Raw genomic sequence first — 26,781 nt, forward strand, 5'->3', positions numbered from 1 at the left:
CACTCAAAAAGTACTATAACTTAGAAAAGATCACTGACCCCTCTCCACCCCTCCATCTTTCTCTCAGGAAAGAGAGGAGCAAAGGGAGACCGAGGAAATTCTGGCAAACCACATCCTGGTCAGCCAGGACCCCCTGGAATACCAGGTGAGGCACCACATGCACTCTCCTAACACACACACACACACACACACACACACACACACACACACACACACACACACACACACACACACACACACACACACACACACACACACACACACACACACACACACACACACACACACACACACACACACACACACACACTTAGAAGTGACCTTCCTCTACACATCTATCCAGTTATTAAGAAGCTGTACCAACTTACCTGAGGAAATTACACTAAAACTAAACTAAACTAAAACTCTCTTCAAAGGAATGTAGTAAATTAAAAGGCTATCTCTTTTTCTCTCTCCTCCTCTACCTCCTCAGGTCCTCCTGGTATTGACGGCGTGGCTCGAAACGGTAAGCCTGGCGAGCGAGGCCCCCAGGGCTCTGCAGGAGAGGCTGGTCGTCCCGGTAAGGCGGGCCCCACTGGTCTTCCAGGGTTCTGTGAGGCTGCAGCCTGCCTAGCTGCCTCGGCCTACACCTCCCCCAGACTACAGGACTCCGCCAGGGTCAAGGGCCCCGGAGTCTAACCTGAGACCTCTCCATCAAGAGCCCCACAACACCAGGAGGGAGAGAGAGAGAGAGAGACAGACAGAAGAGAGAGAGGAGGGATAGAGGAGAGAGAAAGAGAGAGACCACTCTCCTTCATTGGATATCATTGAGAGCGAGAAGTGGGGGCAATACGATCGTGAATGATGTTGTTCCCTGACCCTTAAACTGATGACCTTCAGTTCTACTGTTTAGAGACTCTGTTTGCAACACATACCACATCCACCCACTTTAAATCACCATGATGACAGCCACTCACAGCCAATAACACCCCTCTGAATTTATAATCTCTGGTCAGGGATTGGCAGATGTAAATATCAGTCACGTCCAACTGCCCCACACCCACCACAGAGGGAGAGAGAATGAGAGAGAGAGACGTAGTGACATCTGAATATCATGTCCAGTGACATCATTGATGACGTCATCATCAGCCGTAGCCCCTGGACTGGGAGGAGCAGAGATATACTTTGAGTCCAATGATTGGTGTTTTTGTTTTGTACCGTGGTCACTTTAAATTGGATTGATTTATATCTGAAATATTAATATTTAAATATATGTTTTGAAGGAAATAATGCAAGCATATGCCCACCTCCTCTCCCCACCAAACAAGAAGTGCCGTACAAGTGTACGCAAAGGTACCAATAAAACATTAAAATCAAAATCTACACTCCATACTGTACCTTTGGAAGATGTATTGCTAAACCTGTCACCTGTATGCTTGAGTGAAATAGTCAAACCCCTTTTTTGCTCACATGTACAGTGCCACCCCCGTCTACTTCCGCCTCATTTAGAAACAAATGATTTCTTTAGATTTGATATTTTCCTGTAGTTGCCTGGCAACAGCATATCCTGATGGGCACTCCCATCTATCTCCCATAATACAGTGCTGTAAATCTTTGTAAATGTGTGTTAATTTTATGTAGAGAAAAAAAAGAGGATGGGTTAGAATATGAACCGACCAAAACAACCCCTGTGTTAATGAATCTAATCAGCAATAAAGTTTCAAAGTTCAAATGACTGCTTTTCCAAACAGATCAGTTACACAAATCAATATTTATATGCCACTGTCAACTAACTTCCATGGAGTCAATCAATGTCAACATTCTAACAACAAACAGGACTGATTATTTTCATTAACAGAAGCAATTCTATTTGTTGTTCTTTATATAATTCATCTGTAAAGACTTAGGTTAGATTTTTTTCCCTGGTTGTTCAGGTCAACCAATTCCAAACCAATAAAGAAGAATGTTTTGTAAAAACCTGAATGTTCTTCTCTCTCATGTGGGAACTGTTGGAGCTCTGAAAAGAAACGATTGTACAAAAATGACATGGCCTTTATTCCATTGGTCTTAAAGATGGGTTGATGGATATAGTCTAGTCTTTCTCTGTCTGTGTGCCACACTCCAGTCCAGTCGTTGCTGGTGATACACCCTTCAAATTGGTTGCCAACTGTTTTCCAAGAAAATACGAAAGTGCTGCCTAACTGCATGTAGTTTACTGCCTCGACTACAGGATAATGACATTCACTATTGTAGGGCTAGGTATTCTGGGTATAAAGCCTATACCATTTAGAGTGTCCCCAAACACCCAGTTCAGTTTCTGTCTTTCTTTAGTTGTATTTCTGCTGAATCATCATCAGTTTATCCTGCCCTATCCTCCTGTGTGTAATACAACGTCATTACATCAGTTTATCCTGCCCTATCCTCCTGTGTGTAATACAACGTCATTACATCAGTTTATCCTGCCCTATCCTCCTGTGTGTAATACAACGTCATTACATCAGTTTATCCTGCCCTATCCTCCTGTGTGTAATACAACGTCATTACATCAGTTTATCCTGCCCTATCCTCCTGTGTGTAATACAACGTCATTACATCAGTTTATCCTGCCCTATCCTCCTGTGTGTAATACAACGTCATTACATCAGTTTATCCTGCCCTATCCTCCTGTGTGTAATACAACGTCATGCTCTCAACACAGTAGAAGTAAAGCTTCTGTGAAGGGCTTACCTGAAAACTATTCCACTTGGACTCATTCACATAGCAGTATGAGTCTAACAGGTGGCTTGGCGTTTATACAAAAGCCACTCTAGCACTCTGCTTACTTGAAAAGCTACCTCATTTCATTGGAGCGCGAGTTAACGCTTTGTACCTCGTGTGTTTTTACTCAGAGAACAAAGAAAAGGCACTCCAATTAAAGACATTGATGGTAACTATGGTAAAACTGAGTCACATTTTATACTTTGATGTGTAAAGTGTGTTAATCAACAACAACATCCTGACCAGACCACGTCTGCTTCAAACATTTTATTAACTTTTTCTCAAACGTTTTCATAAAAAAAAACCCATCTCTTTACAAAAAGTGATGCCAACATAAAACACACAACAGATATACTGAGAGTAGCAGGGGAACAGTGGTGTTGTTTCAACAAGATGTTTATGAAAGCTAGGAATGAAGAGGGGAGAACTATTGGGGTGGTTGTTCAGTATAACTAGGGTCAGTAGGTTTTCCTGACCAGAAATCACTATGGACAGTGAAAACATCAGGAAAACCTCATGGCCCTTCCAATAACAACTTAGAACATCCATATGAATCTAAACATGGTGACAAATCCCTTACTGACACCCTTACTGACACCCTGGCCTGTAGTGTATAGATGACAAGTGAAACTGCAAGCATTCAAAACAACACAACATACAAGGCAGGAGACATACAAGTTGTACTCAGTAATGGATATGAGGGGAAGCTGATTGGCACAGCGATGCCAGCGAAGGTTTGGGTGAAGATGCTAAACAGCCTCTCCTATGAAAATTCAGCCTGTTTCTCTTAGTGGTCATAAAACATCTATTTCCGTTAAGCATGGCCAAATGACGGCAACTTGGCCAAAGTCCCCAAGTTTTCCATAAATCCTGGTTGGAGGATTCCGAATGTTCTGCTTATCCCCTCCCTCTTCCAAACAAGGATTTCTGAAAACCCTGGGAACTTTTGGAAAGTTACCTGAATTGTGCAACCCTATTTCAGTTACAGTAACCAGTGGTGTGCTGGACGAGAAACAAATATCCCTTTACAGTTGCTCTGTTGTCAAAAATAAGCTTGATAATGTAAGAGACTTGTTGATAAATTGCTACATAACTAGATTTTTTTTTGTTGCCAGTTTTGAGGCAGTTTTGAAAATTATGCCATGTACTTTATACAAAGGCAAGCATGAAAATATCTTCCGAAGCATAATTATACCACCATATAGAAATCCAATTTACTTTCACATAAAAAGATAATTTCTCTCCAATTTCTTGTATATTTTATGAACAAATAACTCTTATAAAAACCACACTCATAGTGGATTCCTGACAGTTGACCATAGCGAAAACACGGTTAGCCATGTTGACGCCAAATCCAAAATACAAAAGGCATAAAAAGCTACTACATATAAATAGAAATATGTACAAAACAGGCACTCTTGGGAGGTGTACATTATGTTCTTCTCACGCAAACAAGGAAGAGAAGGTGAGAACTTCTCATAAGGCCATGATTTGAGGACAAAGCGTACAGATCTGTTAAAGCAGCAGACATCATTCAAGTGATGAGGGAGTATATTCAAGCATAGAAATCAAACAAAATGTACAAAGAGATAGAACGATTAGAATGGGCATTTGAAATGGGAGTGCCATGTCAATTCTATTCATTTTGTTTCTATGGCTAGACAGAAGCTAGATCGAAGCAGAATATCACAAGGTAGCTGCCTAATACTCCCAATGGACACGTTTTATAATCAGAATGAAGATGAGGATGATAGTGAAGAAGAGGAAGAATTTGCAGGTCGTTTTTCAAAGGCTGGATATGCTCTTGCTGTTATTGTCAAAATAAACATGTCTAACATATAGAAAGAGCTGGCAGCTAAAGTTGGGAAAATATATGAAAGAGAGGAGAGCACAGTCCAAATATCTCCTTTATTGAAGCCACTTCAGCCAGTACCAAGGCATCAGTTAGAGGAAGGTCCTACACATATATATTTTCTACACAGGCGGTGAGAAGGACAGCTAACTGGCAAACCCTTTGATGAATTAGGGATGGGCCCTCCACACCAACTATTGGTGCTTCAGTATTCATTTGTTCTCCTGGGATGATTTCTGTTGATCGGACGGTAGCTCTGGTCTTCTGTTTGATCTGTTCTCTCTTCTCCCCTCCTCTCCTTTCTCTAGTGTCTTCTGGTCTTTGGGTTGGTTTCTTCTATCTCCCCTCCTCTCCTTTCTCTAGTGTCTTCTGGTCTTTGGGTTGTTTTCTTCTATATCTCCTCCTCTCCTCTCTCTAGTGTCTTCTGGTCTTTGGGTTGGTTTCTTCTCTCCCCTCCTCTCCTTTCTCTAGTGTCTTCTGGTCTTTGGGTTGGTTTCATCTATCTCTCCTCCTCTCCTCTTTAATACTTTCTCTCTAGTAGGGGCCCTTGATGGGAGGGCCCTTAGGGTTCCACTCTATTGGTTGGCTCATACAGTCAGAGGGGTTACACCGGCCCTCCCTGCCCTTCTGACCCGGCTGTCCAGGGGTTCCTGAGACTCCAGGGATCCCTTGCTGACCGACGGGGCCGCTGGGGCCCATCTTACCATAGCCAGGGGGGCCTGGAACACCTGGGGGGAGGGGCAGAGAGAGTAAGAGAATTGATGAAGGGACAGAGGGCATCATTGAATCACTGGATACAAATGAATCATTATAAAAGAGCAGTTGCAATTTAAATATATAAATTATATATATATATAAATATATATTATTAAATGTAAATTATTTCGACAGGCTGAAGTTGGTGTTACCTGGTGCTCCTGGGGGTCCACTGTCACCCATCTCCCCTACACCCTTGTCACCTTTCTCTCCCTTTAGACCTCGTGGACCTGCAGACACGACAGAGGACATTACTTGAGAGAACTAACCTTTATGTCAAGTTAATTACGCTAAGTTGACATCACTTGTCATAACTGTTTATGGCCTCCTATGACTTTATCATGACCATGGTATTTAAGCCTTATGACAAAATAATCAAAAGCATGAATGAAACGTGTCTAGACTCACCCTGTGGTCCCAAGGGTCCATTGCGGCCCTCTCTACCTATCTGTCCTGGCTGACCTGGGGCTCCTGGACTCCCATCTCTGCCTGGGTTACCATCCTTCCCTGGGGGTCCAGGACGACCGGGAGATGACACCTCTTGTGGCTGCTGCATACGAGACATGAAGTAGGTCATCCTCTCTGTAGGGGGAAAGATAGAGCACAATCATAGATGATAAACCTAATCAATAAACAAGTTCCCATAATCTCCTGCAGCTCAGTTAGGAGGACAGACAGATCTTTGCCGTGTCTGGGGGATAAATACAAAAGAAAAGAAGAGGATGTACTCACCATCAAAGATCTTGATGACCTGCTGGCGAATGAAGTCCTTGATGTTGTCATAGTTGACCACAGGCTGTGGAGAGAAATAGAAGGATATACAGTATGAAAGAGGAGCTAACTACTGCACACATAATACATGAATCACCTCTTCTCATAGCTAAAAACCCGTGTTGGGTCTTTTGAGTTTTAGTCTGTTGACCAAACATTGTGGAACAAACAAGAACATGACAAGTAATCAATTCATAATCAATGCAATTCATCACAGTAACTACGGTCTCACATCGTTGCCTGGTATTCCTGGTGGTCCGGGGGACCCTGCAGTGCCTGGTGAGCCTGGGGTGCCCCTCTCTCCCCTGGGTCCCACTTGGCCCATCATTGGGGCATCAGATTTGGAGGAGTACCCACCTCCGCCAGGGGGTCCCGGGCGACCTCGCTCCCCTGGGGCGCCTCTCTGACCTGGGGTACCTGCTTCACCCTGAGAGAGAGAGAGAGAGAGAGAGAGAGAGAGAGAGAGAGAGAGAGAGAGAGAGAGAGAGAGACAGAGAGAGAGAGAGAGAGAGCGGGAGAGAGAGAGACAGAGAGAGAGAGAGAGAGAGAGAGAGAGAGAAATAGGTAAGAGATGAGAGGTATTCCCTGAAAATCAGTGTTGGACCACTGACAACAGATTTTAATATTGAAGGTTGAAAGATGATTAAACTCCTGCACACTGACACCCATGTTGCCTCAACAATCCAACTGCTAACTGTTTCAACCTATGCAGTCCTGTCAGACCCTTGAAGGAGAGACCAGTCAACAAGGGGACAGTGTCTACTTTAGATTGTAACAGTCCTACCCTGCCTTTAGTGTATTCCTCACTTACCTCCTCCCAAATGGCACCCTATTCCCTATATTGTGCACTAAGTTTGACCAGGGCCCATAGGGAATAGGGTGCCATTTGGGAGGCATCCACAGCCTCCCTGGGTCAGTAAATGCACTCTGTAAGTACCCGACACACTATATTGTAAACAGCATCAGACTGACATCTGTGATGGATGTGGAACAAAGCAGGCCTTTATGAAGAGCTAATGTTTACACGTCACCACTGGACACTGGACCCCAACGATGACAGAAGACAGAGAAGGAGAAGAGCGGAGAGCTCCTCTGTAATTTCTACTACTACAGCTAAAAGCCCTGACAATACCTTCCTGTCACAATGACAAATCGCCTCATCTCATGTGGCGCCCGCAGTTAATAGCATTATCCAGGGGACAGAGAATAACTCTATTGGTAACTACTGTATCAAGTGTAGAGGGCTTTGTAGTATGAGCTATTGCCAGGGAAAGTGGGGTATTTGAGGGGAATGTAGAAAATGGAGGATGTTGCCAAAAGGGGTTAGTCAAATGAAGGGGCCCAGGGCTCTGTGGTCAAAAGTAGTGCACTATATAGGGAATAGGATGCAATTTGTGGCATAATACATGACTGGGTTAGGGAGTCTGCTGAAAAAGCCAAAACCAACCACGACCCTGCCAACACTACAGCCCTCAGCCTGTGGACTTCACCATCCATAATCCTGTATGGTAGTGGAGGCCATATCTGAGGTAACCAGTGGTGTAATAGCGTGGTTGCTGGTGGTAATTTGTCTTTTCCGACAAACACACACACACGCACGCACGCATGCACACACACACACACAGACAAAGACACACTGGAGAGCAGTGACTCTTACCTTTTGACCACATTGTCCATTGTCTCCTGGCAGACCAGGCGATCCCTGTGAACAGAAGATGATCAGTGAGGGAACAAGGTTGCAAATATAATACAGCCACATTCATGTTTCTGTCACCATGACAAACACCACATTAGAAGGGTTACTCACGTCTTTACCCGCAGCTCCATCATTGCCTGGTTCTCCCTGAGAGACCGAGGAAGAAGGAGAGAAAACAGTGATTAAGGTTCAACTCGTCCCCATGCTACCAACACGGAACGAGGAAGAAGGAGAGAAAACAGTGATTAAGGTTCAACTCGTCCCCATGCTACCAACACGGAACGAGGAAGAAGGAGAGAAAACAGTGATTAAGGTTCAACTCGTCCCCATGCTACCAACACGGAACGAGGAAGAAGGAGAGAAAACAGTGATTAAGGTTCAACTCGTCCCCATGCTACCAACATGGAACGAGGAAGACAGAGAGAAAACAGTGATTAAGGTTCAACTCATCCCCATGCTACCAACATGGAACGAGGAAGAAGGAGAGAAAACAGTGATTAAGGTTCAACTCATCCCCATGCTACCAACATGGAACGAGGAAGAAGGAGAGAAAACAGTGATTAAGGTTCAACTCATCCCCATGCTACCAACACGGAACGAGGAAGAAGGAGAGAAAACAGTGATTAAGGTTCAACTCGTCCCCATGCTACCAACACGGAACGAGGAAGACGGAGAGAAAACAGTGATTAAGGTTCAACTCGTCCCCATGCTACCAACACGGAACGAGGAAGAAGGAGAGAAAACAGTGATTAAGGTTCAACTCGTCCCCATGCTACCAACACGGAACGAGGAAGACAGAGAGAAAACAGTGATTAAGGTTCAACTCGTCCCCATGCTACCAACATGGAACGAGGAAGACGGAGAGAAAACAGTGATTAAGGTTCAACTCGTCCCCATGCTACCAACATGGAACGAGGAAGAAGGAGAGAAAACAGTGATTAAGGTTCAACTCGTCCCCATGCTACCAACATGGAACGAGGAAGAAGGAGAGAAAACAGTGATTAAGGTTCAACTCATCCCCATGCTACCAACACGGAACGAGGAAGACAGAGAGAAAACAGTGATTAAGGTTCAACTCGTCCCCATGCTACCAACACGGAACGAGGAAGACAGAGAGAAAACAGTGATTAAGGTTCAACTCGTCCCCATGCTACCAACACGGAACGAGGAAGAGAGGAGAGAAAACAGTGATTAAGGTTCAACTCGTCCCCATGCTACCAACACGGAACGAGGAAGACGGAGAGAAAACAGTGATTAAGGTTCAACTCGTCCCCATGCTACCAACACGGAACAAGGAAATGGATAGAAAACATCTTTATATGTTCTTGTTGTCCCCATGCTACCATCATTCCTGGATGACCAGGAAGAAGGAGAGAAAACACTGATTAAGGTTCAACTCGTCCCCATGCTACCAACACGGAACGAGGAAGAAGGAGAGAAAACACTGATTAAGGTTCAACTCGTCCCCATGCTACCAACACGGAACAAGGAAATGCATATCTATCATCTTCTATATGTATCTTGTTGAAACCAATAGGACTGTGTGTACTGACCATCATTCCTGGATGACCAGGGGGTCCAGCGGGGCCAACCATCCCTGGTAGCCCTCTGTCTGCAGCCTGGCCTTTCTCCCCCTTTATACCCTAGAGAGAGTGAGAGAGACAGAGTGAAAGATAGATAGAGAGAGCGAGAGAGATACAGACAGGCAGAGAGTGAGAGAAAGAGAAAGAAGAGAGATGAGAGAATGAGTGAGAGAGAATGAGTGAGAGAGAATGAGGGAGAGAGAGAGAGAGGGAAAGAATGAGAAAGAGAGAGAGAGAGAGACAGAGAGAGAGAATGAGTGAGAGAGAATGAGGGAGAGAGAATGAGTGAGAGAGAATGAGGGAGAGAGAGAGAGAGAGAGGGAAAGAATGAGAAAGAGGGAGAGAGAGAGAGAAGAAAGAGAAAAACAACAGAGAAAGAGTCATGATTAACCTTGCCTGAGACATAACTCTGACATAACACAAAGCTAACACGGAATTTAATCATGCAGATAATCCAGGGTTGGATGCAGATGACACATGGTTTGATAACCGTTCCTTCTACATTAGAAAATACATATGGATGATGATAGTATTTCTTCTCACCACTCCTGCTGGGCCTGCCGGTCCTGGGGGCCCCGCTGCTCCTGCAGAACCCTACCAAAAAAAACATAAACTGGTCGCTACATTTTCACACACACAAACCTTATTAACAGACACACTCTATACAACCACATAAACCAAGGTGAAAGGTTAAAGGTCATGTACTCACAAGCTGTCCTGGGGGACCGGGTCGACCCTGAGGCCCTGGGGCTCCGGCGTCACCCTGAAAAAGTTAAAGGTTGTTTCAATGAGACTCAACACAGTCATAATTCATTGGCACATCGTGACAACATCATCATTGGTTTTATTTACCACTCATTCATTCAATATGAACATCATTCAAACATCAAACAACATGGTGCATGAAACACTTGGTTTGACTCACTTCAAGTCCTGGTCTACCAGCTGTCCCCGGTGGGCCTACAGGTCCAGCATCACCCTGAAGAGAGGAGGAAGAGAGAAATGGAGAGCATGGGGGGAAAGAGGGGTGAGCGAGTACCCAGCATCCATAAAAACGGGCTAATAATCTGTTTGGTGTACTGTAAGGTAGAAGACATCAAACAGACACACTGAAGAGAGTAGGGTGTGTGTGTGGGTGTGTGGTTGACTCACCTTCTGTCCAGGGAAGCCAACATGTCCATGCTTCCCTTTGAAACCCTGAGAGCAGATAGATCAACAATAAACACAACACACATCAAATCAAATCCAAATCAAATTGGATTAGTTATAAGCGCTGAATACAACAGCTTTACGACTTTTACTTCCTCTAGATAGTCAAGTTTGATTGTCTTCTCGGTGCACCTTACAGTGAAATGCTTACTTACAAACCCTAACCAACAATGCACTTTAAAATTTACAATTACAATTAAAAATAAGAAATAAAAGTAAAAAGTAATTAAAGAACAGCAGTAAAAAAAACATCTCACAACACACATCACATCTCACACACAGCTTTCAACACAACACACATCACACACACAGCTTTCAACACAACACACATCACACACACAGCTTTCAACACAACACACATCACATCTCACACACAGCTTTCAACACAACACACATCACATCTCACACACAGCTTTCAACACAACACACATCACATCTCACACACAGCTTTCAACACAACACACATCACATCTCACACACAGCTTTCAACACAACACACATCACATCTCACACACAGCTTTCAACACAACACACATCACATCTCACACAGCTTTCAACACAACACACATCACATCTCACACACAGCTTTCAACACAACACACATCACATCTCTCACACAGCTTTCAACACAACACACATCACATCTCACACACAGCTTTCAACACAACACACATCACATCTCACACACAGCTTTCAACACAACACACATCACATCTCTCACACAGCTTTCAACACAACACACATCACATCTCACACACAGCTTTCAAGCTTTCAACACAACACACATCACATCTCTCACACAGCTTTCAACACAACACACATCATCATATCTCACACAGCTTTCAACACAACACACATCACATCTCTCACACAGCGTTCAACACAACAAACATCACATCTCGATCACAGCGTTTAACACAGCACACATCACATCTCACACACAGCATTCAACACACCTCACACAGCTTTCAACACAACACATATCACATCTCACACACAGATTTCAACACAACACACATCTCACACAGCTTTCAAAACGCATCACTTTGAAATCTCACATTGATTTGAGCACCTGCACTGTCAAAATCCACACACAGAAACACTGAGTCATCACAGAATGTAGAATGATTGACTTCTATTCCTCATGCGTTCTTCATTTTTTTGAACTGAGCCAGTTAAGATAACCTTATTTTTAACTGTGCTTAAGTAATGAGGTCTATCTAGTATACCAAACAGAGACCATTGTCGAAAACAGAGCAGAAAACAATAACATAGGCAGCTGATTGGCACATATAGGTAAGACCAGGGACATACATACGTATACTGGTATGTTTGGTGAGATCTTGGGTGAGATCAGTGGGTGACGTTTGATGGATTTCTACATTTACATTTGAGTCGTTTAGCTGATGCTCTTATCCAGAGCGACTTACAGTAGTGAGTACATACATTTTAATATCAAAGATGATCAGATACAAGGAACCTGCTTTGTAAGGGCACACCGTGAAAGTGGTGTGATGTCACAGCAGTAATGTCTGTCTAATGACATGAGACACGGTCCTGCTTTGTCAGAAGGGGTAGAGGTCACTGAGGACATACAGTTGAAGTCAGAAGTTCACATTCACTTAGGTTGGAGTCATTAAAACTTGTTTTTCAACTATTCCACCAATGTCTTGTTAAAAAACTATAGTTTTGGCAAGTCAGTTAGGACATCTACTGTGTGCATGACACAAGTAATTTTTCCAACAATTGTTTACAGACAGATAATTCTACTTATAATTCACTGTATCACAATTCCAGTGGGTCAGAAGTTTAAATACACTAAGTTGACTGTGCCTTTAAACAGCTTGGAAAATTCCAGAAAATGATGTCATGGCTTTAGAAGCTTCTGATATGCTAATTTACATAATTTGAGTCAATTGGAGGTGTACCTGTGGATGTATTTCAAGGCATATCTTCGAAATCAGTGCCTCTTTGCTTGACATTATGGGGAAATCAAAATAAATCTGTCAAGACATCATAAAAAATATTGTAGACCTCCAAAAGTTTGGTTCATTCTGGGGAGCAATTTCCAAACACCTGAAGGTACCACATTCATCTGTACAAACAATAGTATGCAAGTATAAACACCATGTGACCATGCAGCTGTCATACCGCTCAGGAAGGAGAAGCGTTCTGTCTCCTAGAGATGAACGTACTTTGGTGCGAAAAGTGCAAATCAATCCCAGAACAACAGCAAAGGACCTTGTGAAGATGCTGGAGGAAACGGGTACAAATGTATCTATATCCACAGTAAAAAGAGTCCTATATCGACATAACCTGAAAGGCCACTCAGCAAAGAAGCCACAGCTCCAAATCCGCCATAAAAAGCCTGACTACGGTTTGCAACTACACATGGGGTCAAAGATCGTACTTTTTGGAGAAATGCCCTCTGGTCTGATGAAACAAAAATATAACTGTTTGGTCAACGTTATGTTTGGAGGAAAAAGGGGGCTTGCAAGCCGAATAACACCATCCCAAACGTGAAGCACGGGGGTGGCAGCATCATGTTGTGGGGGTGCTTTGCTGCAGGAGGGACTGGTGCACTTCACAAAATAGATGGCATCATGAGGTAGGAAAATTATGTGGATATGTTTAAGCAAAATCTCAAGACATCAGTCAGGAAGTTAAAGCTTGGTCGCAAATGGGTCTTCCAAATGAACCATGACCCCAAGCATACTTCCAAAGTTGTAGCAAAATGGCTTAAGGACAACAAAGTCAAGGTATTGGAGTAGCCATCACAAAGCCCTGACCTCAACCATATAGAAAATTTGTGGGCAGAACTGAAAAAGTGTGTGCGAGCAAGGAGGCCTACAAACCTGACTCAGTTACACCAGCTCTGTCAGGAAGAATGGGCCAAAATTCACCCAACTTATTGTTGGAAGCTTGTGGAAGGCTACCTGAACGTTTGACCCAAGGTAAACTATTTAAAGGCAATGCTACCAAATACTAATTGAGTGTATGTAAACTTCTGACCCACTGGGAATGTGATGAAAGAAAAAAAAGCTGAAATAAATCCTTCTCTCTACTTCTATTCTGACATTTCACGTTCTAAAAATAAAGTGGTGATCCTAACTGACCTAAGACAGGGATTTTTTACAAGGATTAAATGTCAGGAATTGTGAAAAACTGAGTTTAAATGTATTTGGCTAAGATGTATGTAAACTTCCAACTTCAACTGGACAGTGGGGCAAAAAAGTATTTAGTCAGCCACCAATTGTGCAAGTTCTCCCACTTAAAAATATGAGAGAGGCCTGTAATTTTCATCATAGGTACACTTCAACTATGACAGAATGAAAAAAAAAATCCAGAAAATCACATTATAGGATTTTTAATGAATTTGTTTGCAAATTATGGTGGAAAATAAGTATTTGGTCACCTACAAACAAGGAAGATTTCTGGCTCTCACAGACCTGTAACTTTTTCTTTAAGATGCTCCTCTGTCTTCCACTCGTTACCTGTATTAATGGCACCTGTTTGAACTTGTTATCAGTATAAAAGACACCTGTCCACAACCTCAAACAGTCACACTCCAAACTCCACTATGGCCAAGACCAAAGAGCTGTCAAAGGACACCAGAAACAAAATTGTAGACCTACACCAGGCTGGGAAGACTGAATCTGCAATAGGTAAGCAGCTTGGTTTGAAGAAATCAACTGTGGGAGCAATTATTAGGAAATGGAAGACATACAAGACCACTGATAATCTCCCTCGATCTGTGGCTCCACGCAAGATCTCACCCCGTGGGGTCAAAATGATCACAAGAACGGTGAGCAAAAATCACAGAACCACACGGGGGGGCATAGTGAATGACCTGCAGAGAGCTGGGACCAAAGTAACAAAGCCTACCATCAGTAACACACTACGCTGCCAGGGACTCAAATCCTGCAGTGCCAGACGTGTCCCCCTGCTTAAGTCAGTCCATGTCCAGGCCCGTCTGAAGTTTGCTAGAGAGCATTTGGATGATCCAGAAAAAAGATTGGGAGAATGACATATGGTCAGATGAAACCAAAATATAACTTTTTGGTAAAAACTCATTGAAGATGAAACGTGGCTGGGTCTTTCAGCATGACAATGATCCCAAACACACCGCCCGGGCAACGAAGGAGTGGCTTCGTAAGAAGCATTTCAAGGTCCTGGAGTGGCCTAGCCAGTCTCCAGATCTCAGCCCCATAGAAAATCTTTGGAGGGAGTTGAAAGTCCGTGTTGCCCAGCAACAGCCCCAAAACATCACTGCTCTAGAGGAGATCTGCATGGAGGAATGGGCCAAAATACCAGCAACAGTGTGTGAAAACCTTGTGAAGACTTACAGAAAACCAAAGCCAACAAAGGGTATATAACAAAGTAGTGAGATAAACTTTCGTTGTTGACCAAATACTTATTTTCCACCATAATTTGCAAATAAATTAATAAAAAATTCTACAATATGATTTTCTGGATTTTTTTCCCTCATTTTGTCTGTCATAGTTGAAGTGTACCTATGATGAAAATTACATGCCTCTCTCATCTTTGTAAGTGGGAGAACTTGTACAATTGGTGGCTGACTAAATACTTTTTTGCCCCACTGTATGTAGGGGTCATGTAAAGGTGAAAAGGCACTCACCGGGATTCCTCTGGGTCCTACCGTCCCTGGAATCCCTGGCTCACCCTGAGAGCGAGAGAGACAGAGAGAAAAGAAAGGAAGGGGGAGGTGAGACAGAGAGGGGAGGTCAATTCAAGTCATCCTACTTAACTACTTACATCGACTAACAATAACAATCTACTACCTCTTACCCTCATTCCTGGTTTCCCATCTTTACCGTCCAATCCCTCAAATCCAGGAGGTCCCTTTGGGGGCACACACACACACACACACACACACACACACACACACACACACACACACACACACACACACACACACACACACACACACACACACACACACACACACACACACACACACACACACACACACACACACACACACAGAGGGAAAATAATTCTTTAAACTCATTGTTTGTGGGGGAAAAAAATCACAATATATCTTGTGATAATGCACACAGACACACTCACCTGCAAGCCAGGAGACCCAGAAGAACCTGGAGGTCCAGACGAGCCCTGCGGACCTTGTGGTCCATCATTACCCTGAGAGAGAGAGAGAGACAGAGAGAGAGAGACAGAGAGAGAGACAGAGAGAGAGAGAGAGACAGAGAGAGAGAGAGACAGAGAGAGAGAGAGACAGAAAGAGACAGAGAGAGAGAGAAGAGACAGAGAGAGACAGAGAAACAGAGAGAGAGAGACAGAGAGAGAGAGAGAGAGAGACAGAGAGAGACAGAAAGAGACAGAGAGAGAGAGAGGAAGAGACAGAGAGAGACAGAGAAACAGAGAGAGAGAGAGAGAGAGAGGAAGAGACAGAGATGCAGAGAGAGAGAGAGAGAGAGAGAGAGAGAAAGACAGACAGAGAGAGATACACATTACCAGTATCCTCACTATTTAAGTAGAAACAGTTATAGGAAACAGAACAAAACGTAGTATGATAAGCTGCTCTACCTTGTCAGCCTTGGGTCCAGGTGGTCCTTCTCTTCCTTGTTTCCCAGGGGGTCCAGGGGGTCCCTACAAAGTTCGAATATAGTCATCATCATTGTTAGTTGACCACCCAACAGTTGACCACAAACTTCCTCCAGTTGCTACGGTCACATGCCAACAGATATTTAACTGAGTCATAAAAAATACTTGATTCTACTCACCGGTGTTCCTGGGAATCCTGGTTGCCCTTGGGAGCCCTAAAAAGGGTGGAGGGATCACATCAGTATGTGTTTGTGTGTGTGTGTGTGTGTGTGTGTGTGTGTGTGCATGTTGAGAGTCTGTTTTTTGAACACAGCATTTGAAACGTATATTTGAAATGCATATTGCATTGTACTATACCTGATCTCCCTTCGGTCCATCGGAACCTGCCAGTCCAGCCTCTCCTTTGGGTCCCTTTGGACCAACAGACAGTAATATTTTAACATGGACAGAGACTTGAACCAAAACCTTGAAAGCAGAACATTCTCCAGAGGACATGAAGTCATAAAGTCATGAAGATCAGGGATATGGATGAGGTTACGCGTAAGACATAAAGATGCGGGGATAAAGAGGGTGAGGGATGAGTTTATGGATGATACTTTATAGGGACGAGGGATAAATATGTGAGGATGAGGTTACGGATGATAGGTTATAGAGGTGAGGGATAAAGGGGATGAGGTTATGGTTGATAAATTATAGGGACGAGGGATTAAGAAGTGGGGATGAGGTTATGGATGATAGGTTATAGGGATGATGAATAAAGGGGATAAGAGGATGAGATTATGGATGATGGGTTATACAGTAGGGACAAGGGATAAAGGGGATGAGGTTACAGATGATAAGTTATAGGGGCGAGGAATAAAGGGGATGAGGTTATGGAAGATAAATTATAGGGGTGAGGGATAAAGGGGTTGAGGTTATGGATGATAAGTTATAGGGGCGAGGGATAAAGGGGATGAGGGGATGAGGTTACGGACCGCTACTCCAGCCTTTCCCTGGTATCCTGGGTTGCCTGGTGGACCCTATAGGAGAGAGGACTGGGTTAGGACACTATCTCACACTCACTGTAGTAATAAAATAGAACCCAACAAACACATAGTTATCTACTCACTATCTGACATGTCAACTGCTACAGATAATCTGTTAAAACACCATAGGTTTCTTAGACTATCCAAATGAAGTGAAACCCCCATCACATGTAAAGTCTGTAACGACTGTGTTTGTTCATGTTTACCGATTCTCCCTTCGTTCCCGCACCGCCTGGTGTCCCTCTCTCGCCCTTCAGGCCCTGTCAATCAATCAGTCAGTCAGTCAATCAATATGTTCAATATGATCATTAATATTCATATAAATGTGATGAAACAGGAAGTTGATGTATCTTACAGGAAGCCCAGGTGGTCCCATAGAACCTGGGTATCCATTAGTCCCTGGAGGGCCCTGAGAGACACCATAAAGAAGTATAAATAATGTATCTAATCAAACTTGATCTAACATGTATTGATGAGGGTAGCCATGACTCACTGTTTCACCCTTCACACCTGGTGGTCCTGCTGTTCCTCTCTCACCCTGCTGACCCTGGAGAGGAGAGAGGATGGATGGAGAGAGGAAGAGAGGTGATGAGAGAGGGAGAAAGGTGAGGAGAGAAGGAGAGAGGGCGAAAGGTGGGGAGAGGAGGGACGGAGCAAGGGAGAGGTGAGGAGAGGAGGGACGGAGCAAGGGAGAGGTGAGGAGAGGAGGGACGGAGCGAGGGAGAGGTGGGGAGAGGAGGGACGGAGCGAGGGAGAGGTGAGGAGAGGAGGGACGGAGCGAGGGAGAGGTGAGAGGTGAAGAGGGAGGACAGAAGATTAGAGAGGGAGAGAAGTGATGAGAGAGGGAGAAAGGTGAGGAGAGAAGGAGAGGGTGAAAGGTGGGGAGAGGAGGGATGGAGCGAGGGAGAGGTGAGTAGATGAGCGAGAGGTGAGAGGTGAAGAGGGAGGACAGAATATTAGAGAGGGAGAGAGGAGAGGGAAGGAAAGATGAGGAGAGGGAACAAAGACAGAAGTGAAGAAATGAGAAAAGAAACAGAAGAGATCATAAAAGAAAGGCGATTTGAGGACTATAAGTTTAGAAGGAGAGCTATCTCCATCATCTCAGCAATGTAGTTACATATCCCCATACTCCCTGGGAGAGGAAAAGTGGAACACTAAATTAAATCTCTATTCATACTTATAAACACTGCAGAGGTAGAAAGCAATACCCTGGCCTACACACACACACACACACACACACACTCACACACACACACACACACACACACACACACACACACACACACACACACACTCACACACACACACACACACACACAATCCAAGGACAAGACCAGTCAATACAGCATGAGGGAGACAGCAGCGAAGGCTTCTTTCCATTTGTGGAATGTGACTTTATCTCCTGTTCTGTGACCTGCTGCTCTCTCTATGAGGAGTCAATGCATGCGATGTAGTTCCATGACCATGACCATGACCAAACCACACTGATACCCTCAGAGTCAGCAACCCTCTCCCCAAACCAGCCAGAGGACTCATTCATTATGGATTGTATTGATTTTCATAATGCAGTCAATGTATTTCAGACGACGGCTCTCTGCATTGCTCTCGCTCTCTAGCTATCCTTCTTCTCTCTCACTTTCTGTCCCCATTTCTATCTTCCTTACCCCTCTTTGTCTCCACATCTGTTCTCTCTCTCTCCCCTCTAATATACAAGGCTACTGACAGCGTAAAGCTATTCAAATCCCTGTTATAGATTCAGTTCAATGTCTTATCAATTTAGCTGAGTTTCATTACGATGAAAAATGTTTCGCAGCTGCTACTATTCAATCAGAGAAAATTATACAAAGCGGAGTGCAGAAGAGACGCGCACACACACACACACACACACACACACACACACACACACACACACCTGGAATTAACGCTGCTTAACGTTTCAAAATGGATTCCATGCTGGGCTCGCACCGTTCAACCATTACTGACTTCCATTCGCTAAAACAATGGAATGATATAAGGGGGGTTGGCGTGTTCTCTGCATGGCACTACCACTCTCCATCACTTAGACAGGGGAAATAATTGAACAACTGGTGAGACAATAGAATGGTTTCCTCATCTGAAATAACTTTCATTAAAGAGCTGGAGAGATGGAGATGGCAGAGCCACATCACTATGAGCACCCCCTCCTGCTGATTTAAAGAGATTCAACACTCGCGCACAGTGTTGATGGAGTTTCAAAGTATGCAATTATCCTTGAAATAGAAGACAGCTGTGTGTGCTGACAATTTACACTGACGATGGCCTGAGGCCTGAAATGTTGGTGTTTTGTTTTCACCTTTCATTTATGTACAGATCTTTTGAGGCACCAAGATGTTCGAAACACTTTGATTCGACTTTTTCCATTTTGGATTCATTCCTTTTCAGAACAGTTCTCCATCTCTTCCAGTTTCAAAGCAGAAGAAAGATATGGAGAGACAGACACAAACACACACAGTATAGTATAGTACAGTATATACATGTAGTAAACTCACAGTAAGTCCAGATGAGCCTTGAGGACCAGGAAAACCAGGAGGACCCTGTAGAGAAACAGGCAATGAGAGGGACAACTAAAACAACTGTTCTAAGCTCAGCATTGTAAACAGCAACACTGACCCTTAGCCTGTTACGGTACTACTCCAATTGGCTGAAGGGATACTCATGGATATGGTGGAAATTGGCTGTATAGACGAGTTGGCTGACAACTTCACCAAAATGATAAGCGTGCATCGATGAGGCCGTGTGCTGTCGTGATTCTGAACGGTCAGATAGCTAGCTACAATGACAAGAAGCTGCCATGAGGGGAATCGTAAGTGGCTCGTTTCAGCTCCTTGTATCTTGTCATTGATACTATGTCTTTTTTTGAGGTGTTTTAACTGTCTATGCTAATATGGCTAAAATTCACTAGGTAACTAACCATCAACTGTAACAATGTATTTGAGAGACAACAAGTTCAAATTTGTGCAAATCTATGTATGTTTTCAATAAATATTTGGAGACTAAATATAGATTACACGTTGTCAACAATCTAAGCCAACTCTGTCTGTTTAGCCCCATAGTTGCGCAACACATCTACTATCTCTACTCTCCTCCATTCTCCAAAAGTGTGCACACTTCCTGTTATTGATTTAAAAGCATTGGATTGGTGTAATCATTGGCTGGAGGGAGTTTCCACAATTGGTAAATCCACGATGGGAAGTGCAAACTTTGAGAGAAGGGTGGATATTTGGGAAGTAACCTAATTTAATTCAAGACCTATGTAGTTCTAAGACCTACCACTAGAGTGGTCTATGACCTCACATTTCAAGAATCAACATGTAGTTAGTTGCTTTACTCTGCATGATCCTTCACTGATGAAGCTTTATAAGAAACACAGGCCACGTAAACACTATGGCCATGGCCCAACACTAGAAACGCAGCCTTCCAGGAAGTAAGCACTGATCTAACACAGTGGGATAGGTGAAAGCAAGGCGACAGATAGGCTACATAGTCATGTTCAGTTCGGTGACTCCTTCCAAGAAAATGAAGAAAGACACATTTTCAAGTAGTTGAACACGGCCCAAAAAATGACATGGAATAAGTACTAGAGACAGAAATGTAGCCTTTAGGTAGTGTCCATGTAGCACAGAAAGAGAGGTGCTTCCCAAATAGACTTTGCCATTCCACTGTAACAGTCACTCTATAAACAGAAGAACATCTGTGGTCAATTCAAATTCAGTAAAGCACAAAGTCAGTAGGAGAGCCATTAGAGGAAGAAGAAACCAGTCAAGACAGAACAAGAGCTCAGAAAGTCTTCTTTGGGCCAGGAGTTTTTCCTGATCTGGTACGGTATGGTCAGGTAAAACTCCTGCCTCTAGCTATGGTAGTCAACCCAGTTCTCCTTACAGACACCATGCTTTGACTCTGTTGTGCTGGCTAATAATGTCTCTATATAGCCTTATGAAGTGTTATAATGCCTTAAAATCTCTGGTTTTGAGCTCACCATATTTCCTGGTACTCCAGCCTGTCCCCTTTGCCCCTGAGGACCCTGGGAAATGTAGGCAGAAAGGCACTTCCTGTTAGAGATTCAACACGCTAATAACACGCAACTTGTTATATTTCACCACACTCACAAACAAACACACACACAAATAAACAAACAAACAAACAAACAAACAAACACACACACCCACACACACACACACACACACACACACACACACACACACACACACACACACACACACACACACACACACACACACACACACACACACACACACACACACACACACACACACACACACTTACCGTCTCTCCCGTTATTCCAGGTGCTCCTGGTATTCCTGGGTGGCCTGGTGTTCCTGGTCCGGAGCAGCCTCCATTAGCTCCATCGGTGTTGGTGGTGGTCTACATAGAGAAGAAGATAAATAAATCTATGAATCAGTGTGTGTGTGTGTGTGTGTGTGTGTGTGTGTGTGTGTGTGTGTGTGTGTGTGTGTGTGTGTGTGTGTGAGTGTCAGAGTTGGATAGTTAAAGACTGTGTGGACGTACAGGAGCCTGTGCAGCCTCCTCCCCCTGCAGCCTTTGGTTTAGGAAACACTGTAACAAACACAAAGAGGTCATAGGTCAGAACGATGCCTAGGCAAAGCTTCAGATAGATTGGGTCAAAATCAGAACCAAAACTGAGAGTGTTATTGATTCTTATGATTCATGAATCAATGAAGAATCATGTAAATCATGTAGATGTATTGTGTTATTGACTGTACGTTTGTCTATCCCATGTGTAACGCTGTGTTGTTGTTTGTGTCGCACTGCTTTGCTCAAACTTTGCCAGGTCACAGTGGTGAATGAGAACTTCTAGTTCTCAACTGGACTACCTGGTTAAATAAAGGTGAAATAAATCAATAAAATGAACCCAGAAGAATGATGTAGATTCATGAACCCAGAAGAATCCATTAGAATTTCCATGATTCTACAGTCTTGTTCTAACCAGCCAACAATATATATGCCCCCCTAACCACCTCACCCATGCACCCCTCACCACTCTCCCCATGCCCCCCACCAATACACCCCTCACCCCCAGCCTCTCACCCTCTCACAGCCGTCGGAAGCATGGCCTATGCCAGTCTTGCCCTCGTCTCCTTTCTCTCCCTTGGTGCCCGCCATGCCTGGTACCCCTGGCAAGCCCTTGGAGCAGTCCTCACACACCTTCTGCAGCAGAGGACACACGACTTTGATGACATGAAGTGTGTGAGCTCAATGTACACTGCATGGACACAGTTCATGCATGTTTGTGTTATATATAATCACATCAGTACAGCTCATGCATATAAATCCAAGAGCAGTACTGGAGAACTCTATTTCCCAGAGTGCACCTCTCTACCTCCTGTCTTACCTTTCCATCTCCTCGACTGGGGTCCTCATCCTGAGGCAGCCTCAGATGCTGAGGAAGGGCGGGGGTGGGGGGAGAGGAGAGTAAAATGTAAAGGAAAGGGAGGGTGGGGAAAGGCTCCAAGTAGATGTTGCCCTTGGAAACTGATCAAAAATCAGTTTATCCAAATCAGTTTATCACTCCTAGCCTTAACCACTAGGGAGCCGCCAATGTAAAACTGATCTTAGATCAGCGTCTAGGGGCAACTTCATCCTTCTACAGTAGAATGTTGGAATACAATTACAATTTATAAGTATAGTTGACTTCTGCACATTGGATGCAACAAAGTGCAAACGGTGTTGAACTGCAGTACAGTCCAAATTCAATGAACGACCCATTCAGAAGTCCCAAATAGCACTTCATTCCCTGTGTAGTGTATTACTTTTGGCCAGAGTCACATAGGCCACTAGAGGGAATAGGGTGCCATTTAGGATCTGCCCAAGGAGACACAAAACATTACAAATCACAAGGTTTTGCAAGTCCTTCAAAACACGTTGATATTCAAATCCAGGCATTTATTGGGATCATTGTTGGGAGTTTGAAAGTTGATTGATTTACCTGCATGGGTGGTCTGAAACATTCTTACCACTCCAATCATACCAGGAAACCCACTCACAGTACAATTCTGCCACATTTGAGCAGTGGCGCCCTTCACAGAGTGAGAGAACCTGTGAATTGCACTTAGCCTGGTTTCAAAATCTGTTGGCTCTGTTCAAACGGTTGTTATTAGCCAGAAGAGCTCATTTGAGCTAGCATGATGCAGCTCATTAGGTTTGTTAAACTCAGGCTGTGTGCATTAACAGGATGTCTCAGAGAGAAGAATCATTATATGTCAATGATATTTACTTTATACTTTCAATATACTCCTATTTAAATATCCTTTACTTTTGCTAAATTGTTCTTTTATCCTTTTTAAATGGATTCATTTGTATTCAACAAACTCGTCTGTTAAATTATGTTTCTAATAATGTTTTGTGGTTTTAAGGATATGTTTTTCTTAGCTAAGATTAAGATAAGAGTGAATTAAGAATTTATCTAAGAATTAAATGTTTTAATAGTCTGTTTTAGGCATTTAAATCCATTGACATATAACATGCAGGCAGGGCCATGGAGCTAGAGAGGAGCTGGTGGGTCAGTATGTCTGTCTACTGTTAGGACTGGAGCACTTAGTGAGTGTGTATGTGAGTATGTGTGTGTGAGTTCGTAAAGCCAAGTTTCCACTGTGGGTAGATTGATTAATGTGGGGAGGGTGTGTGTGTGTGTGTGTGTGTGTGTGTGTGTGTATGTGGCAGGCGGCTGAACTGGATGCCAGCTATATGGAAAATAGACCTCATAGTGCAGTCCTCTCAACAGAAGACCTACAGGCTCTTACTGTACTCAGCATAACAAGGCTGGACAACAGAGTACAGCAAAGCTCTTCGACTCAAACTAATGGCTGCACTCACATACTCACACACTGCATTTATGAAACTACACCAACAATGTGTGTGTGTGTGTGTACGTGCTTTTGAGGCACAAATCAATGGTAAAAGTCCTTCTGAAAGGCAGAAAGTGCATTTCAACACTAAAAGTCTTTGAGCTGAGTGCCTTCATTGTTCTAGCTGCCACTAAGTCATGGTGTGTCTACTGTATAGTTATGTCCAAAGTCTAGAGATCCTCAATGAACTTCTGCCAGAGTGCTCCACTCACAACACAGACCTACAACCCAACCAGGCTCCTCCCTCCCTGCACCGTCCAATCACAAAGCTGCAGCACTCATCTAGCCCCGTCTCCTCTGTCTGGCATGAGTTGCGGTCAAATCCATTTCAATTTAGACAATTCAGCTAATGAATTCAAATTCTAGAATCAGAAAATGTCATTGGTATTCATTGATATGGTTTTTCACAATTCTGGAATTTGATTTTCGAATCACTTTCCGATGTGTCTGAATTGGAATGGAAGTGACTCCAACTCTTCTGTCTTATTACTTACAGTTCTCCCAGGCAGACCCGGCTGCCCTGGTACCCCGTCGTTGCCAGGGTTACCCTGAAAGAAGGAACTGAGATTCAACTGGTTTTAGCCTATCACAGGCTTGCCACATCCCTCTCTATCAATGGTCAGGGGGGTTACAGGTTCGAGGTTGTAGGAACAACCAATCACCAGTGTTTCCTGGTTTATGTTCAGACTCTTTTGATTCCGCTGTTTCGTTTTTAAAGCGCTATTTAAATTAATTTAAATAGTTTGATTCATGTTTGGTTGAAATAGTTTGATTATTTTGTAAACATCAGATTGAATAGCATGCAGGGATCACTGTGCAAGAGGTCAAACAATATATATTGCTTTGATTTGAACAGGATATTTGTGCAAATTTGATTCCTGCACACAAAATTGTTCAGTGCTTGATGAACACATGAACATCATATTCAGACAAATGAATCTATTTTCTTACACAGTGAACTCAGCCTGGTCTTCATTAACCAATATTACATCTTCGTTTCCCATTAACCTGGTTTAAATGTGTAAAATGTTGTTGAGAATTAGTTTAGATTTAACATTTCCCACAAAATCTGAGGAAATATTCTTGAAAAAAACTTTATTTGAAGGTTTTTAATTAATAATAATTGTACTAATGCTAAAATAACTATTTAATTATGTATAAGGAGTTTATAACCAAACCTTCAAATGAAGTGTCATCAATATTCCCAACAATCCCAATGTATCATATGTTGATAGAAATAGTTAACATTCCCAAAGCATCCCACAAGAGTTAGTGAATGTTTAAAGCAGGGCTATGATTTAACAAAGACTCCCATTAATACATATATATATATTTACAGCCCACAAGGTTAACAATAGCATAGAGCTTCATTACATGAATACAGTTGACTTTAAATGTTATTGCATTTATGCAATAGTTCTTTATGCACTTGCATATTTACTTTTACTATTGTGTAACATGTTTACATTAAGAATTTAAGATTAACAAAATAATTTGCTATTTTAGTTCTTCATTAATTTGCATTTAGAGTTGCATTAGCCACGACCTCAAGCTGCCCAAGCTAGAACCCAATGTTCAAGCCAAACCTGAAAAGGAAATGAGTGGAAGGTGGAATAGAAAAGAGTTAGCAGGAGGAGAGAAACATAGTGTGGAGGAGAATGAAGAACAGGAGTGAGAAGAATAGAGTGGCGAACAGAGAGAGAGAGAGAGAGAGAGAGAGAGAGAGAGAGAGAGAGAGAGAGAGAGAGAGAGAGAAAGGAAACAGAGAGGCAGGGACAGAAGAATGAGTGAGATAAAAAGAGAGAGAGAGAGAGACCGAGAGAGAGAGAGAGAGAGATACATATTCTGCTCACATCTACCGCTCACACCTACCGTGACAAGAACAGCACTAGACACTATGGAAAACAAAGTTGCCTTTGGCCTAAAGAGCAGGAACCCAGACTTCAACAAAGAAATTGGAAATACAGACATTGTCATACTTCAAGAAACATGGTATAAAGGAGACGGACCCACTGGTTGCCCTCTAGGTTACAGAGAGCTGGTAGTCCGATCTACCAAACGACCAGGTGTGAATCAGGGAAGGGACTCAGGGGGTATGCTAATTCGGTATAGAGCAGACCTAACCCACTCTATAAAATTTGTCAAAACAGGAACATTTTACATCTGGCTAGAAATGAATAAGGAAATGATCTCAACAGAGAAAGGTGTTCTCATGTGTGCTACATACAGTTGAAGTTGGAAGTTTACATACAACTTAGCCAAATTCATTTAAACTCAGTTTGTCACAATTCCTGACATTTAATCCTTGTAAAAATTCCCTGTCTTAGGTCAGTTAGGATCACCACTTTATTTTAAGAACATGAAATGTCAGAATAATGGTGGAGAGAATGATTTATTTATTTTTTATTTATTTCATCACATTCCCAGTGAGTTAGAAGTGTACATACACTCAGTTAGTATTTGGTAGCATTGCCTTTACATTTTTTTACTTGGGTCAAACGTTTTGGGTAGCCTTCCACAAGCTTGTAACTGAGTCAGGTTTGTAGGCCTCCTTGCTCGCACACGCTTTTTCAGTTCTGCCCACAAATGTTTTATAGGATTGAGGTCAGGGCTTTGAGATGGCCACACTCTGACTGATGTCTTG

General features: G+C 43.2%; 2 protein-coding genes across 9 annotated transcripts in view; one reads left to right on the forward strand and one right to left on the reverse strand.

Moving 5' to 3' along the window:
• Positions 1-2,383, forward strand: part of LOC112264428 (collagen alpha-2(IX) chain) — a 26,114-nt gene extending 23,731 nt beyond the window's left edge. Inside the window, exons 31-32 of the mRNA XM_042295281.1 lie at positions 68-145; positions 473-2,383. Coding sequence (XP_042151215.1) covers positions 68-145; positions 473-678 — 284 coding nt within the window. The 3' untranslated portion in view covers positions 679-2,383. The remainder of the gene's footprint in view (positions 1-67; positions 146-472) is intronic.
• A 605-nt stretch (positions 2,384-2,988) lies between these two features.
• The window catches only part of LOC112264430 (collagen alpha-1(XVI) chain-like), a 112,553-nt gene continuing 88,760 nt past the window's right edge, over positions 2,989-26,781 (reverse strand). For 5 of the 8 annotated variants that reach the window (XM_042295284.1, XM_042295289.1, XM_042295282.1 and 2 more), the window contains 29 exons: positions 24,632-24,685; positions 22,625-22,672; positions 22,321-22,440; positions 21,781-21,828; positions 21,538-21,636; positions 21,230-21,274; positions 19,743-19,787; positions 17,708-17,761; positions 17,570-17,623; positions 17,421-17,474; positions 17,164-17,208; positions 16,547-16,600; positions 16,369-16,404; positions 16,172-16,234; positions 15,695-15,766; positions 15,413-15,466; positions 15,243-15,287; positions 10,547-10,591; positions 10,320-10,373; positions 10,104-10,157; positions 9,938-9,988; positions 9,365-9,454; positions 7,923-7,958; positions 7,773-7,817; positions 6,348-6,542; positions 6,077-6,140; positions 5,753-5,926; positions 5,497-5,574; positions 2,989-5,316 (listed from right to left, as the gene is read on the reverse strand). In XM_042295284.1, coding sequence (XP_042151218.1) covers positions 5,123-5,316; positions 5,497-5,574; positions 5,753-5,926; positions 6,077-6,140; positions 6,348-6,542; positions 7,773-7,817; positions 7,923-7,958; positions 9,365-9,454; positions 9,938-9,988; positions 10,104-10,157; positions 10,320-10,373; positions 10,547-10,591; positions 15,243-15,287; positions 15,413-15,466; positions 15,695-15,766; positions 16,172-16,234; positions 16,369-16,404; positions 16,547-16,600; positions 17,164-17,208; positions 17,421-17,474; positions 17,570-17,623; positions 17,708-17,761; positions 19,743-19,787; positions 21,230-21,274; positions 21,538-21,636; positions 21,781-21,828; positions 22,321-22,440; positions 22,625-22,672; positions 24,632-24,685 — 2,070 coding nt within the window. In that variant the 3' untranslated portion in view covers positions 2,989-5,122. The remainder of the gene's footprint in view (positions 5,317-5,496; positions 5,575-5,752; positions 5,927-6,076; positions 6,141-6,347; positions 6,543-7,772; positions 7,818-7,922; positions 7,959-9,364; positions 9,455-9,937; positions 9,989-10,103; positions 10,158-10,319; positions 10,374-10,546; positions 10,592-15,242; positions 15,288-15,412; positions 15,467-15,694; positions 15,767-16,171; positions 16,235-16,368; positions 16,405-16,546; positions 16,601-17,163; positions 17,209-17,420; positions 17,475-17,569; positions 17,624-17,707; positions 17,762-19,742; positions 19,788-21,229; positions 21,275-21,537; positions 21,637-21,780; positions 21,829-22,320; positions 22,441-22,624; positions 22,673-24,631; positions 24,686-26,781) is intronic. The other 3 variants (XM_042295283.1, XM_042295286.1, XM_042295285.1) reach the window with 3 other exon arrangements.

The sequence above is a fragment of the Oncorhynchus tshawytscha genome, linkage group LG13 (assembly GCF_018296145.1).
Source record: "Oncorhynchus tshawytscha isolate Ot180627B linkage group LG13, Otsh_v2.0, whole genome shotgun sequence".
Classification (NCBI taxonomy): domain Eukaryota; kingdom Metazoa; phylum Chordata; class Actinopteri; order Salmoniformes; family Salmonidae; genus Oncorhynchus; species Oncorhynchus tshawytscha.